Source organism: Brachyistius frenatus, unplaced genomic scaffold (assembly GCF_029030835.1).
Source record: "Brachyistius frenatus isolate BFR_SWC_R1_liver_20210118 unplaced genomic scaffold, ASM2903083v1 Contig_218, whole genome shotgun sequence".
NCBI classification, from domain to species: Eukaryota; Metazoa; Chordata; class Actinopteri; family Embiotocidae; genus Brachyistius; species Brachyistius frenatus.
Window position 1 is genome coordinate 169173 of NW_027210817.1, and position 20075 is coordinate 189247.

A 20075-nucleotide genomic window follows, 5' to 3' on the forward strand; every position below is an offset into this window, starting at 1 on the left:
GCGATTTGGGAAGAGATGTTGCACAGGCTCAGACACACTAAACAATGAAGTAGCTTGTATTTTACATTAAGTCATCAATGCAATAATTTAAGAAAAGTTGGAAAATGTTATTATGGGTCTGTCCAAGATGAAATCTTTTTATGATAATTTAACAAGCTATTTTTTTTTTTAGCTTTATTGACCCCCTTGTCATCTATTTGAATGAAATTTGGGGTTGGTCCACAGAAAGGTGTAAAGGCCTAGTGTTTTAAGTTTCGTGAGAATTGCATAATGCATTGATGAGATATCTACTGTACCTAGAGGGTTTAATATATTGAAATTTCCTTGGATGTCCATGGATAACCTGGGTCAGATTTCAAAATTATTGGTCCAGCTGTTGCTGAGATGTCCAAAAAAAAAAAGGTTTGTAAGAAACTGTAGAAAAATTTAAAACATTTGACATATTTAGCAAAAATGCACATAATCTCACACATTGACTTAAAAATATATTTTCATTTTAGGGCAAATTCCCAAATAAGCAGTCAGTTTATCCAAATCACGCCTGTTGGAAAATTTACTCCGATGTCACAAGTTGCCCTTCTGTTTCAGAATGAATGCATTTCACCCCCTAAAATCATTTTAAGTTTAATGTGTGAAAATGATACCGTACTCTTGACTGGACTCCGTCAACATGAATATAGTTCAAACAGAACTCAAAGGGGGGGACGGCCTTTCCTGTATGTGACGATGTATTGGTAAAACGAGGGAATTTGTAGAAGGCCCAGCTTTCTCTTCTCCGTTTAAATAAAAAGGCCAACCATCAACCATCAGTGATGTCATCAACCATCTGTGATGTCATCAACCATCAGTGATGTCATCGGTGGTTTGTGAACGTTATGAATCCTCCAGTTCAGATTCTGTCCGTCACCATCTTTGCTAGTTCGGAGCAGTTTGGAGCAGGAAGTGACCATATTTGGACAAGCTGGGGGAGGAGCCAGCGGTAGATCTGACCAATCTGATCGGAAACCTGACGATACTACGTCTTGAATCTTCTTTTCCAATGAATGAGGGATTATTTTCAGATGGACCTCCCGAAAACTAATAAGAAGGAGTGACTTTAGCTAACAACACCGAGATAACTGATGGACACATTTTATTCACTTTGGATTTGATGAGAGAAGTTGAATGGGAGTCTATGGAGCCGACCTCTAGTGGCACTCGCTGGTATTGCAGCTGAAGACACTTCTGGATCAGAACCATTTTACAGACCTGAAGCTACGAACTCTTTTATATCCAGTCTGTGGTTTTATATCCAGTCTGTAGTTTTATATCCAGTCTGTGTTTTATATCCAGTCTGTAGTTTTATATCCAGTCTGTAGTTTTATATCCAGTCTGTGGTTTTATATCCAGTCTGCAGTTTTATATCCAGTCTGTGGTTTTATATCCAGTCTGTGGTTTTACATCCAGACTGGTTTTATATCCAGTCTGTAGTTTTATATCCAGCCTGTAGTTTTATATCCAGTCTGTAGTTTTATATCCAGTCTGTAGTTTTACTTCCAGACTGTGGTTTTATATCCAGTCTGTAGTTTTATATCCAGCCTGTAGTTTTATATCCAGTCTGTAGTTTTATATCCAGTCTGTGGTTTTATATCCAGTCTGTAGTTTTATATCCTGTCTGTAGTTTTATATCAAGTCTGTGTTTTTTTTCCAGTCTGTGGTTTTATATTCAGTCTGTAGTTTTATATCCAGTCTGTAGTTTTATATCCAGTCTGTAGTTGTATATCCAGTCTGTAGTTATATATCCAGTCCGTGGTTTTATATCCAGTCTGTAGTTTTATATACAGTCTGTAGTTTTATATCCAGTCTGTGCAAAAGACTGAGCTCACTTAGTTTCAAGTTACTTTACATCCTTTGTTTGACCCTGAACAATGTTTCCGGTGGAAACTACCAGTTGAGAGGTTTTGAAGACTTCCTGTAGTGGTTTTCTCTCCATATTGAGAGTTATTCAAAGCCCGCAGCCACTGCTTACAAGCATTGTAAGTGAGTGAGTTATAATCCGGAGCATCCGGATTAAACTCACTCCAGGATTTAGATTCACCTTCGAGTCCTCACACCAGGGAACGAGTGCAGTGCATTTTGGTCGTAGTAGTTTTCTACCTTTTGAGAATAAGGGAAAACCAAAGCCCCTTTTTGTTTCAGTGGTGAAAAGCTCTTTAACATGAGCTTCTTGTTCTTCTCTCTTCTCAGTGGTGTGTCACCTGCCGTGTATAAACGGAGGTAAGTGCAGCACCAGGGACAAGTGCCAGTGCCCTCCAAACTTTACCGGGAAGTTCTGCCAGATGGCGGTTCAGGCTGGACAACAGCAGCACCAGCAGATGTCAGGAGGCTACAGCCAGACCCAGGTCCACTCCACACACACCCTGCCTCTGACCTACAGCAACGGACAGACTCCCGGTGAGTGGAACACACCAGTGTGGTTCTGTGACCGCGGTGGAAACAGTGAAACTTTCCTTTCCTTATCAGCAGACTTCCTCTGAAGGAGGAATGTTTTAGTCCATTTACTTTAAATCACACGTTTCAATGTCTTCATGGAAGTTCTCAGACGTACGATGCTGCTGCTGTGGTCAGCATTGATTTAAGTGGAGTTTATTCGCAGTCAATGGATTAAAACATGATGCGTAAACACTGGCATGGTCTTTAAAGCATGTAACTGTGTCCTACATCAGAGCTGCTTACTGGGAACAGTGAGCTGGAACAAAAGACTGTGGTTGACAGCAGTGAGGTCATCGTTGGTTTGTGAACGTTATGAAGCCTCCAGTTCAGATTCTGTCCGTCACCATCTTTGCTAGTTCGGAGCAGTTTGGAGCAGGAAGTGACCATATTTGGACGAGCTGGGGGAGGAGCCAGCGGTGGATCTGACCGATCTGATCAGAAACCTGATGATACTACGTCCCGCCCACCGATAGCTGTAACCTGACTGCACCACAGGCCTGTCAATCAAACAGACACGCCCCCAAAAACAGGTCTTCTTGAATCTTCTTTTCTAATGAATGAGGGATTATTTTCAGATGGACCTCCAGAAAACTAATAAGAAGGAGTGACTTTAGCTAACAACACCGAGATAACTGATGGACACATTTTATTCACTTTGGATTTGATGAGAGAAGTTGAATGGGAGTCTATGGAGCCGGAGGCTTTTTGGAGCCCACCTCTAGTGGCACTCGCTGGTATTGCAGCTGAAGACACTTCTGGATCGGAACCATTTTACAGACCTGAAGCTACGAACTCTTTTATATCCAGTCTGTAGTTTTATATCCAGTCTGTGTTTTATATCCAGTCTGTAGTTTTATATCCAGCCTGCGGTTTTATATCCAGTCTGTAGTTTTATATCCAGTCTGCGGTTTTATATCCAGTCTGTGGTTTTATATCTAGCCTGTAGTTTTATGTCCAGTCTGTGGTTTTATATCCAGTCTGTGGTGGTTTTATATCCAGTCTGTAGTTTTATATCCAGCCTGCGGTTTTATGTCCAGTCTGTAGTTTTATATCCAGTCTGGTTTTATATCCAGTCTGTGGTTTTATATCGAGTCTGTAGTTTTATAATCCAGTCTGTGGTTTTATATCCAGTCTGTAGTTTTATATCCAGTCTGTGGTTTTATATCCAGTCTGTAGTTTTATATCCAGTCTGTGGTTTTATATCCAGTCTGTAGTTTTATATCCAGTCTGTGGTTTTATATCCAGTCTGTGGTTTTATATCCAGTCTGTAGTTTTATAACCAGTCTGTGGTTTTATATCCAGTCTGTAGTTTTATATCCAGTCTGTGGTTTTATATCCAGTCTGTGGTTTTATATCCAGTCTGTAGTTTTATATCCAGTCTGTGGTTTTATATCCAGTCTGTAGTTTTATATCCAGTCTGTGGTTTTATATCCAGTCTGTAGTTTTATATCAAGTCTGTGGTTTTATATCCAGTCTGTAGTTTTATATCTAGCCTGTAGTTTTATGTCCAGTCTGTGGTTTTATATCCAGTCTGTGGTGGTTTTATATCCAGTCTGTAGTTTTATATCCAGCCTGCGGTTTTATATCCAGTCTGTAGTTTTATATCCAGTCTGTGGTTTTATATCCAGTCTGTAGTTTTATAATCCAGTCTGTGGTTTTATATCCAGTCTGTAGTTTTATATCCAGTCTGTGGTTTTATATCCAGTCTGTAGTTTTATATCCAGTCTGTGGTTTTATATCCAGTCTGTAGTTTTATATCCAGTCTGTGGTTTTATATCCAGTCTGTAGTTTTATATCCAGTCTGTGGTTTTATATCCAGTCTGTAGTTTTATATCCAGTCTGTGGTTTTATATCCAGTCTGTAGTTTTATATCCAGTCTGTAGTTTTATATCCAGTCTGTGGTTACTATTGATGTCCACTAATCTTCATGTGTGCTATCTCTGCAGTGTAACTGTTCCACCGTTCTTCTCTGCACTACCTGCTGTCCTCACTTTGTCTAATTTTCTGCAGTGTTCAGCCCGAGCATCGTCAACATCCACATCAAACACCCCCCCGAGGCGTCTGTCCAGGTCCACCAGGTGTCTCAGCTGGACAACTACCACAACAACAGGCACCAGATGAAGGGCCCCCAGGCCGGCTCCTCCTCTTCCTCCTCCTCCTCTTCCTCCTCCTCCTCCTCCTCCTCCTCCAGCAGCTACACCTTCCACCACAGTGAGAGCAGCCAGAAGATACAGCACCACGGCTACAACATCGTCTATCCCGGCCAACACGGCTACCAGGTTCCTCAGTACCAACCGGTCACCTCCAAGAACACGCTGGGTCGCTGCTTCCAGGAGACGGCAGGCAGTCAGGTACGCTGTCAGAGACGTGTGCTGTGTGTTAGCTGAACTACCATCACACCACATCGATGGAGTCACACTTTCAGATTGTGTCTTGACGTGTCATTTGTAGCAAAAGAAATACAAACAAACTATTTTAATTTCAGTTTGATCAGATCCAAACGAGCTCGAGGATGGGTACATGACTCAGGACTCTTGCAATCGCAATAATTAACCCAAATTTAAGCACACTCCACAATATATGCGGGAACTTGCAAAAAAATTTTATTCCCATGATTTTTGAGCTCAAAACATCGTCATCAGAATCTGTGGTGAAAGTATTAACGACATAAAGTAACAAAACTGACTTTATTACCAAAAATATCTCCTCATTTCCAACCAGAAAGTCTCTGCTGCTGTTTTCATCACCAAATAAAACTCTGTTCACAGGAGAAATAGGAAGTGACGGGGTTTGTGGGAAATGTGTTCTTCACATTAAAATGATGATGAAATGTTTGTGATGAGAGGAAGTGATTCCATATTACTGGATGTTAAATGAGTTTTCTCCACACGTCCAGTTGTCAGAGACGTCTCTTTGTTTGTTTCATCCAGCAGGTCTATGTGTTGAATGAACATGAATTAAACAGCATCTAAAGCTCTTATTTTGACAGCTGATGTAGTCCTTGTTTCTATATTCCAGTCACAGACGGTCTGTTCTGGAAACATACGCAGCTTATAGGACCTTTTAGGAACTTTTTGGAGCGTTTAGGAAGTTTTAGGAAGTTTGAGGAACTTTTATCTCCACGGTTCTCTAAATTCAATAAATACATAAAAACAGATTATAATTTAAATATTTCTGTGATGTGCAGCATGATTTATTATCACAGGAAGTTATTACATATTTATTCCCTTATCAGGTAGTGTTTAAAAAAATTAAAAAAAAAGATTTCTCCCTGTATTTGCAATTTTTTCTAATTCCCGCAATTTTACGCAAAAATTCACTTTAAACTCCACAAATTACATCTACATTTTTGAGAAAATTCACCACAAAATCAAACATTTTTGATTTCAACAATCACAAAAACACTATCATGTGTTTACATATATGAACATTTCAGATAAACCAGAAACATGGTAGCAGGTAAAGTGTCCATATTCCTCCCACACAGTGAGACTGGTCTGTATTGTAATATAAACTGAGGTTACAACCATTAATGTTGGGGAACTGAAATATAATAATAATAATAATAATAATAATAATAATAACAATAAAAAAACACCGTGACTTAGGCTAGGTTAGGTTAGGTTAGGTTAGGTTAGGTTAGGTTAGGTTAGGTTAGGTTAGGTTAGGTTAGGTAGTTACTTTATTAATCCCCAAGGGGAAATTTTTTTTTCGCTACAGCAGCATCTTAACTTAACTTTGATACTAATTTTTCTTCTCAGTGGTGTTACTGCAGTGAATAAAATCCCGTGGAGCCTTTGACCTGTCGATCATTGTTATATATATATATAAAAAAAAGACAGTTGTGTTTTAAGCTTCCTATGATGAATGTTTAACTTTTGGAGGTTTTTATATCTGCACATGATGGAGACTTTTTTGTCAGTTTTCACTCAGTAGAGAAGGACCTTTCTTTGAGACCAGTATCCAGTTCATATCACATCCAGTTCATATATCACATCTAGTTCATATCACATCCAATTCATATCACATCCAGTTCATATCACATCTAGTTCATATCACATCCAGTTCATATCACATCTAGTTCATATCACATCCAATTCATATCACATCCAGTTCATATCACATCTAGTTCATATCACATCCAGTTCATATCACATCTAGTTCATATATCACATCTAGTTCATATCACATCCAGTTCATATCACATCCAGTTCATATCACATCCAATTCATATCACATCCAATTCATATCACATCCAATTCATATCACATCCAGTTCATATCACATCTAGTTCATATATCACATCTAGTTCATATCACATCCAGTTCATATCACATCCAATTCATATCACATCCAATTCATATCACATCCAGTTCATATCACATCCAGTTCATATCACATCTAGTTCATATCACATCTAGTTCATATATCACATCCAGTTCATATCACATCCAGTTCATATCACATCTCGTTCATATCACATCCAGTTCATATCACATCCAGTTCATATCACATCTAGTTCATATATCACATCCAGTTCATATCACATCCAGTTCATATCACATCTAGTTCATATATCACATCCAGTTCATATCACATCCAGTTCATATCACATCTCGTTCATATCACATCCAGTTCATATCACATCCAGTTCATATCACATCCAGTTCATATCACATCCAGTTCATATCACATCTAGTTCATATCACATCTAGTTCATATCACATCCAGTTCATATCAGTGACTGTGCATTGTTGAGATACTCTATAAACTTCAATTAGTAAATTCGTTCTTTGGTTTTCCTGACTTGCACTAACATTATACCTCCTAAAAAACAAAAATCCAATTATAATTTTGTAATCAAAGTCTACACATAAAAGGTTTTTCAAACTGCATTCACAACTTGTACTTGTACTTTTCTCTTCCACTACTGACTGATCTCCATAAATCTGTGATGTTCACATGGTGGATTGTAGTTCTGGGTTTGGTTGTCTTCTGTTGGTATTCATGCTGGTGGCATCGCTCTGTAGACGGCTACCTCTTCAGTTGAGACTGAACTCTCAACTCGTTGATGGATTTTCACTAAATGATGTCCACTCATTCATGTTTGCCTCAGAATGATTCCCTGAACTGTTGTTCATTACCTCATAATCAAACACCTACAGAACGACTGACACGCCCATCAGCCTCAGCAGTACATTTGAAGTGTTAATTTCGCAAATGTTTGCACACTAATACACTGAAAAAAAGACCATCAGCATAAACTTACACTAGCTATTCTTGAAGCTCTCTTGCACTTGAACTACAGCGCCTTTAAAATTCATATAGCTTATTTGATAATTTAACTGTACTTGTGTTTAATTTCCTGCATTTTATCTGTTCTTATGCATCTAATTTCTTATCTATATTTTTAAATGTTCTTTTATATCTGTTTTTATGTGAAACACCGCATGTCATTTTCTTGCTGTAAATTACTTTGAGCTGCATTTTTTTGTATGAAAGGTGCTCTACAAATCAAGTTTATTATTATTATGAATAAACTTACACTAAAAATGTGATGATATTAGTTTGTTAATGAGCCTGTTAGAGCAGCTAACAGGGCTGCAGACAACATGTCTCTGGCATCGTGGAAGACGTCTTTCTCAGACCAAAGACTGAACAGGGAGTTCAAAATGACAAAATGATGGTGCCTCAGCCTGAACAACACAACGGGAGACTGGTGCTTGGTGTTGATATCAGGTCCTTGAGATGAGGGGCCAACAAGACTGCTATGTCCGTCAGCAGGTCACATTTTACAGAGCTACTGTTGCCATAACGATCAGTGAGATAGAGTCTTATCAGCCCGTGTCCATCTGATTTAAAGTGGAGGAGTGTGTGTGTGTTTTTGTTTGACCTGAGGATCAGACACACAAAGAAAAGACAAACAAATTTGTTTTTAATCAAATAAAAATAAGAATCCATTGTCTTCCCTCCTTTTTTGTCCCCATCACTCTCCATGTGGATGTATCAGTGCGGGAAGGCTCTGCCGGGTCTCACCAAGCAGGAACAGTGCTGTGGAACCATCGGCACCTCCTGGGGCTTCCACAAATGCCAGAAGTGTCCAAAGAACCCATGTAAGTACAGCTAGGTTTTAAACACTGTTTAAAGGACTTCAGAAACCTCTTCATCTCCAAACACTCACAGCTCCTCGTGTTCTCATAGTTACACTCTTGCATATGTGTTAGTGGGGTCAAGTATTAGATTCACATTATAAACTGGGTCTTGAAAATGTAAAAAATCATTTTGTACATTTACTCTGATCAAAATTGAAAGTTTATTTGAATAAAAAGATACATATTAATGATGAACAAACCTTTTAATAGCATAAATAAGAAATTCCAGTTGATTTCAGCCAGGTGTGTTTCTCATTAATGTGCTTGTTGTGGCACTTTGCAGTCTTTACCACCATTGTAAACATTCAGGGAAACGAGGAGTTGCACGAGACTTTAGTCTATTTACACGACCCTAATTCTCTCAGTAGCATGAGTGAGTGTCTCACTCAACCATCATCCATCAGTGATGTCATCAACCATCAGTGAGGTCATCAACCATCAGTGATGTCATCATCCATCAGTGATGTCATCAACCATCAGTGATGTCATCGTTGGTTTATGAACGTTATGAATCCTCCAGTTCAGATTCTGTCCGTCACCATCTTTAATAGTTCGGATTGGTTTGGAGCAGGAAGTGACCATATTTGGACGAGCTGGGGGAGGAGCCAGCGGTGGATCTGACTGATCTGATTGGAAACCTGACGATATTACGTCCCGCCCACCGATAGCTGTAACCTGAATGCACCACAGGCCTGTCAATCAAACAGACACGCCCCCAAAAACAAGTCTTTTTGAATCTTCTTTTCTAATGAATGAGGGATTATTTTCCAGTCTGTAGTTTTATACTCAGTCTGTGGTTTTATACTCAGTCTGTAGTTTTATATCCAGTCTGTAGTTTTATACTCAGTCTGTGGTTTTATATCCAGTCTGTGGTTTTATATCCAGTCTGCAGTTTTATATCCAGCCTGTGGTTTTATATCCAGTCTGTAGTTTTATATCCAGTCTGTAGTTTTATATCCAGTCTATGGTTTTATATCCAGTCTGTAGTTTTATATCCAGTCTATGGTTTTATATCCAGTCTGTGGTTTTATATCCAGTCTGTGGTTTTATGTCCAATCTGTAGTTTTATATCCAGTCTATGGTTTTATATCCAGTCTGTGGTTTTATATCCAGTCTGTAGTTTTATATCCAGTCTGTGGTTTTATATCCAGTCTATGGTTTTATATCCAGTCTGTGGTTTTATATCCAGTCTGTAGTTTTATATCCAGTCTGTGGTTTTATGTCCAGTCTGTAGTTTTATATCCAGTCTGTAGTTTATATCCAGACTGTGGTTTTATATCCAGTGTGTAGTTTTATATACAGTCTGTGGTTTTATATATAGTCTGTAGTTTTATATCCAGTCTGTGGTTTTATATATAGTCTGTAGTTTTATATCCAGTCTATAGTTTTATATCCAGTCTGTGGTTTTATGTCCAGTATGTAGTTTTATATCCAGTCTGTATATTTATATCCAGTCTGTGGTTTTATATCCAGTGTGTAGTTTTATATACAGTCTGTGGTTTTATATATAGTCTGTCGTTTTATATCCAGTCTGTGGCTTTATATACAGTCTGTGGGCTCACTATGGGATTGTCCCTTGCATGCCGTCAAAAAAAGATGACATCATGCCAGGGCATTGGCTGGCCTTTGCAACACGTATGGAGCCCACCAGCCCTTCTATACGGAGAGTTAGTGCCCAAAGGCTCAAAAATGAACCCACCTCTTCCTGCTTCACACCTGCAAGGAGGGTACTCTTCTGAGACACTCCCTGCTACTTAGAGAACCAGGATCATATAAATAACCTAAAGTTCTCTTTCAAAGCCTTCATTTCATTTCTCATTGATGGACACGTCGGGTATATTCTTGTGTGAAGTCCTTGTCACCGAAGATACTGTAGGATCTAGAACTCAGCACAAGGAAGAGATGGAGACCAGTTAACCGCCACACTGATGTCCTGAATGGAGACGTCCCTGAAGAGGACCATGGGTGTTCCAAACTTCTAATATAGAGAATCTGCGACCTACAGCAGTTTGTAAGCCTTTACTAGTAGGCCGCCACCATCCACTGTTTTGAACCAGACGGGGTTTTCCTTACACTGAAAGACAGAGCAAAGTATCCACCTGGCTCAAAAGTACAGCCACCCTAAAAAATGTTTTAACACAGTGTCTTTTGCTGCCATTACTTTCTAGCTAGCAACAAGCAAAATAAAGATGTGGAGCCAGAGCAGTTCGGAAACATTATATGAGGCTTGTGCAGGGCTGGGCATTAACAGACAGGTGACTTTCAGCCTGAGAGTTATTTCCAGAGAGGAAAAGCACTAAATGCCATGGCGGCATGTGGTGCTGGTTCTCTTTTTAGAGGGGTTGTTACTCAGCTAAACTGATTCTGTTGGGGAGTTGTGGAGGGGGGCTGCCAGCCTTTTTATGTAGTCGCTGGCTGTTCAACACTACTCCCTTTATAGAACTATGGAACGGGTCTGTGAAGCCAAAGCTACTGGATGTAGAGCATGAAAAGACAAACTCTGGTGTAACAGTTACAGTGCCCACTAGTCACCGGCGGACGGAGGCGGGCAGTTGTCGATGGGACAAGCTGGAGAAATATTTTATTAATAGACAAATATTCAGTATAAACCCATTGTATGTAACCCAATATATTGCTTACATTAGTGATGGCTTCATGTTTGTGTGTAACAGCACATGAAGTATTATTTTCTATTTCAGACCAAAGGTTAACAAGGAATAAATAAATACCTGGTGGTTGGAGCACTGAAAGGCTTGGATGGACGTAAAACTGGAGGCGACTGTTGCCGGTACGAAAGACGAGCAATGATGTCAGGATTTTGTTGGACCTCCAGCTTGAATCCTTCACTTGTGTTTTCTTTATAAAATAGCATAATTGGTATACTGTGATATTTAGAGCAGCAGTTTACCTTTCTGCCTGCAGAAATTTGCGTCCCTCTTTGAGGATGAAAATATGCAACCATTCCTCCAGAAATATTTTCATCCTCAAAAAGGCTGAGGGGTATTTTATTATGTCTCTGTTTATGATGGCCACAGCAGAGGGCACACATGTAGACTTGAACTCATTTTTCCTGGCTGGTGGGACCTTTAGCCTCCTGCCAGATGGCCACAGCTGGAATGATGAGTGAAGAGGGTCGGAGGGATCATGACAGACCGGGGTTCTCTTTTTGGTTATGGACCAGTTGTATAGCTTTTAGAGTTGCACTGGTTTATTTTCAATGATCTTGCTGGCTTGGCTGACCACATGGGTTGGTTTTGTCCTGTATTTAACGGAGAGGTTCCATACCAGGAGACGATGTTACAGGAAAGAGCATGCTCAGTGTTTGCTGGTGTTGAAGATCCTCGATATCCTGAGAAGAGAAAAACATGTAGTCTGCATTGTTCTGAAAGGCACGTTTACTGTCAATGATTGTCCCCAGATATAATATTTCCCTTTCATAATCCATCCATCCATCAATGAATCCATTTTCATCCGTTTTTCCGTGGTTGGGTCACGCAAGTTAGCCCAGACCTCCCTGTCCTGAGGGATCCAGAGGCGTTCCAAGACCAGCTGGGAAACTGCACACTCGACTGCAAACCACCCCAGTGAATGCTGGAGGTCTGATGAGGCTTGCAGGACCACATTGTCTCCCTTTCATAATAGCAGGCTTTCAGGCCGGCCCTGTGCTGCCTCCTCCTTTACTACCTGCCGAACACACATGGTCTTACTGACATTAAGATCAAGGAGGCAGCTGTCAAACCAGATATCAAGGTAGCCGATGTGCTGAGAGTGGGAAGGTGCTGTTGGCATCCTGCAGGCAGGTAACCAAAAACCAAACCCAACCCAAAGGAGCTGATTCCTTCTGAACCACTTTTCTTTTGTGTTCAGGTAAGTGATAAGGACGTGAACGCATCAGCATGTCCAGGGAAGTCTTGATATGATTCTGAATAAGGTTCTTGTGTCCTGACAGGGAGAGAACACATCAGCAAAGTGCTTTCGGGCAGGGGGGAGATGGTCATCACAAGGGAGCGAGGCAGGGTTGGTGTATATGGGGACATCAGACCCTGACTCATCTCTCTCAGATACCACAGACACCAGAGAAACAGGCTGAGCCTCTCTCCATGCTTTAGGGAGGTTGAGGTGGTAAATTTGTGCCATGTGACCACAAAGGGTCTTTGCTCTTTGGCAAATATTTTAGAGCTGGAAGAAGGAGGCAATACCAGTATATTTACTCTGGTAAAGGTTGTCTAAGCCTTCTCTGTTGCACAGGTGTTGATGATGTTTCTGGGCCTGGAGCTAATTCTTACATGACAGCTGCCCCTTGGGTGGAGATTTGTTCTCAGGTCGTTTCGTTTTCAGTTGGGCTTGGACCATCCTCCAAGTTTTTTTTAAATGGGTGCAGCAACCCATGCACATTTCTGCCAAACAGCAGCTCAAAAGGAGTAAATCCAATGGAGGCCTGGGGAACCTGCCACACCACTGCAAACAGAGGGTCAAGCCAGCTATCCCAGTTCCATTCATCATTATGAATGAATTTGAACTTTAAAGTCTTCTACAGATGCTCGATGAGGCCGTCTCAGTGGGTGATACACACAACAACTGCCACAACAACAACAATATGTTCCCTGTCTGTCATGAATCCACCAGCGTACACTGTCCCACTAACTTATGATATTTAGGGGTGTGCAAGGCGAGAGCTAACTGTGGTCCAAACTCCCTGCTCTTGTGCCTAATTTCAACTGGCAAAATGGAATATTGGTGAATATCACCATGCATACACCTAATTTTCACCAACAGTGCCTCCACCAATGCCCCCAGTCATGAGCCAAGTTTTGGTATATCATGAACTGCGTAGAGCCTGAATCCCCCGTTGCCTGATGTGCACCCTGTTGGATCCCTCCTGAACCGGGGGGGGGGGGGGGCATTGGATGGCTGGGAACCTGAATCTCCTGGCACATCTCTGAGAGGTGTTGGCAGCTGCCCTGACATTTGAGGAGCCCCGATGAACTGGGAACAGAACTTGTAGGGAGGAGCCATCCTGTCCAGGATGTCTTCATGTCTGCGTAGTTTCACTTTGCGGCCAGTAGAAGTTCTAGAGCTGCTGTCTGCGCACAAGAGACGGAGTCCGAAGCGGAACAACTCCCAACCGAACCAATGCACACAAAGTTCCAAATATTCCAACTTTTAGTCCCGTGTACGAGTCACCGTCCAACTTCACTGGACCCTACATTTCCCACAATGCAACTCAGTCACACGTCCTCACACTCTCCCGTCCTCAAGTGTTTCAAACTTCCTGTTTGTAATGCAGCTTCATGTCACAGTAGGTTTAACGTCCGATTGGAGGAAAAAGAGATTTTATACAAAGTTTTTCACAAGTTGTGTAGCACTGCCCATAACTTTAGAATATATTAATATGTATAATCGTGACTAGACTGGTGTTGTTGAAATCAGTGCTACAGATCCAGATAGACTGTCTTTTACTGCACACATCCTCCTACAATACTCACAGTGCAGCTCTACTGCTCATAGTGTGCTTTCATAATCAGGTATGTTATGGTCCAATGTAGCCTGAGTCACCAGTGAGAACAGGAAGTGCAACTTTGGGTGCCCCGGTGCCCGCCCCGGTCACAACTGGCATCACGTTTGTCCTCCTCTCGCTTCTCCTCTGGAATGGCGTGGCATGAGCTTACTTTTTTTTTTGTGTTCCAGTAAAATGTGAAATAGTCCATTGTGCCGCAGAGACACTGGTAGCTGGTAAATAACTTGGCTTTGTTGGTCTAACAAACATCGCCTTGTTGTTTCCAACCGAACAAAGTATCAATCTGCTTTCAGGTATTTGGGTACCACTTCCCCGCTGGTTCCTTTGTCCAGCGTTACAGCGCCGCCCGACCTTTGTTTGACTCCTCAGTCTATTGCTGCTGCTTTCACAGGTTCATGTTCATTCTTTATTCATTATTATACAACCAGTAGCTCCGCCCCAGAGAGCTGATTGGTCAACTGAACATTTGGAACAAATCATGATGACATCACACCCTGCTCATCACTAGAAATATCCCTCCACCTCCTCAATGGGAATATAGAATTAGAGTAGAATGTCATATAATATGTAATATAATGTAGTTTCTACTTGTTATAGTTCTATTAAATGACCCATTTGGTTTAGATCAGATCAGGACTGTTGGCAGGATTATGAAATAATTTTTCTCAACACGTTTTCTTAAGTAAACATAAACATACATTCTGTATATTTCCACATCAAATATCACTTATGGCTTAAAGGTATAATTCACTCATACACATGCATCCATAGTGACTCGTGTACAGAGTTTTTCCCTGTTTTTTTGAGTGACTGCAGACACACTGAAGAATTTCTCAAAGCTACACAGGAAGTAACACGTATGCTGGTTAGCTTAAATAGGATCAAATCAATCATTTTAATAGAGCAACGTGTCAGATGACGAAGTGAAAACAGTGGATCATTGTTAAAAGTTCTATAGAATCTACAGGGAATTATCAGCTGACTCTGGAGCTCATAACTTTATGGAAGATTAATTTCACTGCTCCTGCAGCGTTTCTTCTGATCTCAGCAGGACACTATAAATGGAAAGCTTTATAAACCCACTGGACACTTCCTGATCAGCAGACAGACAGACATACAGAGTGTAACGGACATCTTGCCGTCACCGTGGGTTCTTCCAGCATGAACGAACAACAACCAGCCAAAGTACAGTTTCCGACGTGTTTATTCAAACACAAATGATATCAATGACTGTGTGCTCTCCTGCCGAGCAGCCGAGCATCTGAGCCCACGTCCCACCTGCAGCCAGCCTGCTGCTCAGTCTTCTCAGGAGTCCGACCCCCCTGGTGTCCTGCTACTTAGATTTATGCAGGAAGAGAGGGACAATCAGGGATGTGATTCAGCTGCAGCCAGTTAAGCCTCTTCCAGGCACCATTCCCTGAACCACTCCCCCAATCAGTCCTGCAGCTGAGCCCAACCACCCACAGACGGACGGACAAGGACAGGAGGGAAAAGTTCGAAACTATAGAGACAAATATTTATCACAGGAGTCATTGGAGAACAAAAACCCTCTTCAGGTGATGAAAACATGTAAATAACAGCAGATTTGAACATTTCTGATGCTCTGACTTTTACCAAATTGCTGGAGAAATATCCAGCAGATGGTTTGTGAGGTTAAACCACAGCCAAGTCAGATGTGACAAGATGTTTGTGATGTATTAGTTGTGATTCTTTAACCACTGCCTGATGGTGTGTGAACATCTGGACTGAAGTTAACGTGTTCTGTCCGGTCTCCTTCCATCAGCCGTCCCACTGATTGACTGTCCTCCGGGTTACAGGAGGATCAACACTTCTCACTGTCAAGGTAAGAAGCTGCCTGACTTTAGGGATTGAATTGTTGGTCTGCTGGTGCTTCCAGGTCTTCAGCTCTGACTGGAATATTATATATTTATTGAAGATGAAACTTGGTGCAGACATGCATGTTTCCCAGAGGATGAGCCCTGACAACTTATTTTAAGAAATATCTTATCATCCACTGATAGTTTGGCTCACAATTTTTTCTTGTATAGATGAAATAAATGTTTCTTCTATCTAGTTTTTGGAGTGACTTGTCTTTATTTTGTTGAGCCTGTTTGCAGACTCTGGTTTCTGGTTTTCTTGTATATCAGGTCACCTTTTGTGACTGTGTTTGTGGTTGAACAGGTTTCTGCTTTCTTTGTGTTGTGGGGAATTCTTACTTTTTGTTGGGCTCTGTTTATATTTTGAATGTTTGTTCGCCCTTTTTTATAGTGTGATTTATTGAATGTATGATTCTGTTTTCAGTCATTTGCTATGAATCACCTTTTGTGTTTCATATATTGAATAGTTTGAATTATTTCTTTTGTAAATAAATAATTTTTATGTTGACATCTTGTATTTTTGATGATAAAAGATTTAAATAAATAATGAAAATCCCAACTTTCTGAGCAGTGCTTTGTATTTAGAGCTAATTATTCAATGGTATAATGCCACATATTGTAAACATGACATCTGTTTAGCATCAGCAACATTGTTGTAATTGTGACCTCTGACGGTCGTTAGGCTGCTGATGTTTCTGTTGACGCAGTCCGCATTGCTTTGCTGTCGTTTTTTGCACTAAAACATTCTGCGTTTGTTTTTTTCGCATTATGTTTTCCAAAGTTTATGACTATCTGCAGAGATCGCTGGTTTTAATGCTCTTTGGTGATTCCTCAGCTTTGAGCACTCCGTCACAGAATAAGTTCAATAAGTCATATTTCTAGATATCCTAATCTGACCAGGCTTTCCCCAGAAAGTTTCCAGTTATCCATGAAGCCCTTTTTGTTGGCTGGACACCAGTGAACATGTCTTCACATGTACAGATTGAAGAGTGTTGATGTGCATCAGTAGACGGCCGCTGCTCTGTGGTTGAGGAAGTGTACGTTTAACATAACATGTTCATGATTGTGATGCTATCACGCCTGCTCATTCTCCACCTGTGATGGTCTGCTTTGTAAATGATCCCTAGATTGATTGTGTTTTTGATTTTTTTTTTGATGACTGACAGATTTGGATGAGTGCCAGCTGCAGGGAGTGTGTCCTAATGGGAACTGTGTAAACACCGTGGGTAGCTACAGGTGCACCTGTAAACCTGGATACATCCCCGACCCCACGCTAACAACATGCATACGTAAGTGGAACAATCACAGCTGTTTGTCACTCATCATCATCCACGGAGCAGAAATCTTACCACTGCATAGCATCTGCATGCTACTCTCTGAGATGCTGATTGGCTCATTCAAATACTTTGAGTTTGATGTTTCTCATCACGCCATGATGGAGGACATGGAAATGCAGGTCTCATCATTTCCCCCTGCTGAGTGCTTTGTGTTTGATGCACACATGGATGAATTCAGTGCATGGATGGAAGCATGGTGTTCACTGTATTATCAGTTTACCTCAAGCATGTGTTTCAAGGAACAACCCAACATATCTCATGTCTGAGACTCTGCTGAAGTGATCAGTGATTAATCAGCAGGGTTTATCATCAATGTCTCTCCAAACATCTCTCCATGTTGGCAGCATTCAGAGTTGAGGGATGGGATCGTGTTCTTCTTCTCTTTTACCTTGGAGCTCATGATGCTGAAGTGTTCATTCATCACTATCGCTGATTAATTGAAGGCTCAGCGGAGGACGCTGGAAACATTCATGACTGTAATCACTGACCTTCAGCAGCATCGTAGATCTGGCTGGAGAACAGCGTCTGTCTTTAGACGCTACCTTTGAATTGGTTGTGCAGTATGATGAAGTGGTTGGTGCTCCAGCTGTCTGTTCATGCTGCTGCAGGTCCACTTCACACTCGACAAGGAGGACGTCCAGCATTTGAGTTTGTGTTCACTGAGTACAAGAAAATAGTTCTGTGTGAAGTCGACGAAATATTCTATCTCTGTAGCTTTAGACTGAAAGACTCAAATGTTAACAAGAACTTTCTCTGAAGCACATGGAGGCTTTCAACCTGAGCTCATGTCCCAGGCTATGTCCCAGGCTACGTCCCAGGTTTTTTTTCCCAGGCTATGTCCCAGGCTATGTCCCTGGCTATGTCCCAGGTTTTTTTTCCCAGATTTTGTCCCAGATTTTGTCCCAGGCTATGTCCCAGGCTATGTCCCAGGCTATGTCCTCTCTGACTTCTCTTCCTTAAACCTCGACCACAGTGACTCATTGAGTGTTAAAAACAAACACACTGTTTCTTGGCAAACCTTTCCCAGCAAAAAGACCAGAGAGAGTTTTTGTCTCAGTAAACCACAGACACATTTTCTTCATGCTGAGTTTTTTCAGCAGTTTGCAGAACCTTCATCCCCGGAGAGTGTCCATCCTCTCCCTATGCTATAATGGCCAAACTGGCAGAAAGCTGCAGCGGTGGTTTTCTCTCTGGCAGGTCGTCCTGCTGCTGCAGAAGAACCCTGCAGTCACCGCTGATTTCTTGGTCGCCTGCCTGCCGCGGCCTCCAGATGGCTGACGGTGGAACGACTCATTTCATACTAATGGAGTTTACTTTGCTCCTGGGAACTTGAAATTATGAAATGTTAAATCTTCTTGAAACCTTTCCCTGACTTGATGCTTGACACGGTTCCTTTCTCAAGTGCTACCTCAAGTTTTTTTTTCCCTTTTTTTTTTTTTTAGCAATGACACACATTGTGAACTCAGGGAAGTATTGTGATGTTGTATGAACAATGGGAATATTAGGGCTGCACTATATGTCTCTTCAGCGTCAGCATCGCATTGTGCACGTCTCATGGCTTTCAGCCCTATAAAGACGTCACACCCACCTCTAGACGGACAAATGAAACCGACTCACAGACCAGAGGTCAGATCGTTGAAGTGTGTCCGGCTGTCGCCTGCTGCCGTGGTAACACCAATCATTTGTTCATCTGGAGGCCTGCCGCCTCACCTGGACAGACATACAGGAGGTAGAACCGGGATTTCAGGTTCAAATTACAAAGCTGAGGGAAGGTTTGACTCTGTGTAACATTGTGGAACCCCGATCCTTGACTGAGTAGAGAAGTTCATACACAGTGATAGACTGTTTGCTAATGAGCACATGATGCTAACAAGGAAAACAACAACGGTAAACACGGCAAACATTATAGCTGCTGTTCTGGTGACCATTTAGACATGCTAACATTAGCATTTAGCTTGGCACTGCTGAGCCTAAGTAGAGACTCAGAGACTGAGGACAGATGCATGCTCTCTGCCTCGTGGACATGACATGGGAGAGGTGTCAGGGTTCTCCTCATCCTCAAAACGAAGGTGGATAAGGATGCTTCCTAAAACAAACGGGTAGCCATCGCCATCTACTGGTTGGAGTCCCCTGCTTAAGACTGTAATACCAAAAGGCCTCAATACTTTCTGAGTGAATAATTAGTTTCCAACAAATTGTGCAAAACATGAAAGTGTCTGAATGTGTCTCATAACCATTATGAGTGTGCCGTGATTCACTTCGACCGTGACGGGACGTGAGAATGCTTTCTGTCTGTTTTATAGCGTCATGGCAGTACTGACCAGGTTTTAGCCTGGGAACACACTTCAGACCGCCCTGTACTACAATCACTCCTGAGGTTTTCACATCAGATTATTTGTTGGGAAAATAGGTCACGTATTTCTCCAGTAATTGAAATAATTTATTCCGGGTAATGTTTCTGGCAAAAGGAAATCCTGAAGTGAACATTCTTGGTTCCCTTCGGGGGTCATTATTTGGTCGATTCCACTTGGCATTCATGTGAAGATGTTTGATGATGCCACAACACTAAAACATAAACTCAGCCAACCTGTCCTGCATGCCTCCATCTGAGCCAGCCTGACTATGATGGTGCATGAAAATCTAGATTTCTTTCATGGTTTTCCTTCTTTGCTTTGTTGTGTTTCAGTGTGTTTCTTTAGTTTTTCAAATATAGTTATTT

General features: G+C 41.4%; 2 protein-coding genes and 1 long non-coding RNA gene across 6 annotated transcripts in view; 2 read left to right on the forward strand and 1 right to left on the reverse strand.

The window, feature by feature from the left end:
• Positions 1–20075, forward strand: part of ltbp1 (latent transforming growth factor beta binding protein 1) — a 113112-nt gene that overhangs the window by 43638 nt on the left and 49399 nt on the right. For 3 of the 4 annotated variants that reach the window (XM_069719583.1, XM_069719584.1, XM_069719585.1), the window contains exons 5-9: positions 2227–2433; positions 4483–4823; positions 8483–8585; positions 15926–15985; positions 17186–17308. In XM_069719583.1, the coding sequence (XP_069575684.1) occupies positions 2227–2433; positions 4483–4823; positions 8483–8585; positions 15926–15985; positions 17186–17308 (834 nt within the window). The remainder of the gene's footprint in view (positions 1–2226; positions 2434–4482; positions 4824–8482; positions 8586–15925; positions 15986–17185; positions 17309–20075) is intronic. The other variant, XM_069719586.1, reaches the window with a different exon arrangement.
• The window catches only part of LOC138633387 (uncharacterized protein DDB_G0287625), a 231828-nt gene that overhangs the window by 25794 nt on the left and 185959 nt on the right, over positions 1–20075 (reverse strand). The gene's annotated exons all lie outside the window — the stretch shown is intronic.
• LOC138633395 (uncharacterized) lies at positions 5665–6294 on the forward strand. Its single transcript, XR_011311883.1, has 2 exons — positions 5665–6085; positions 6136–6294. It is a non-coding gene; the product is annotated as an uncharacterized lncRNA (long non-coding RNA).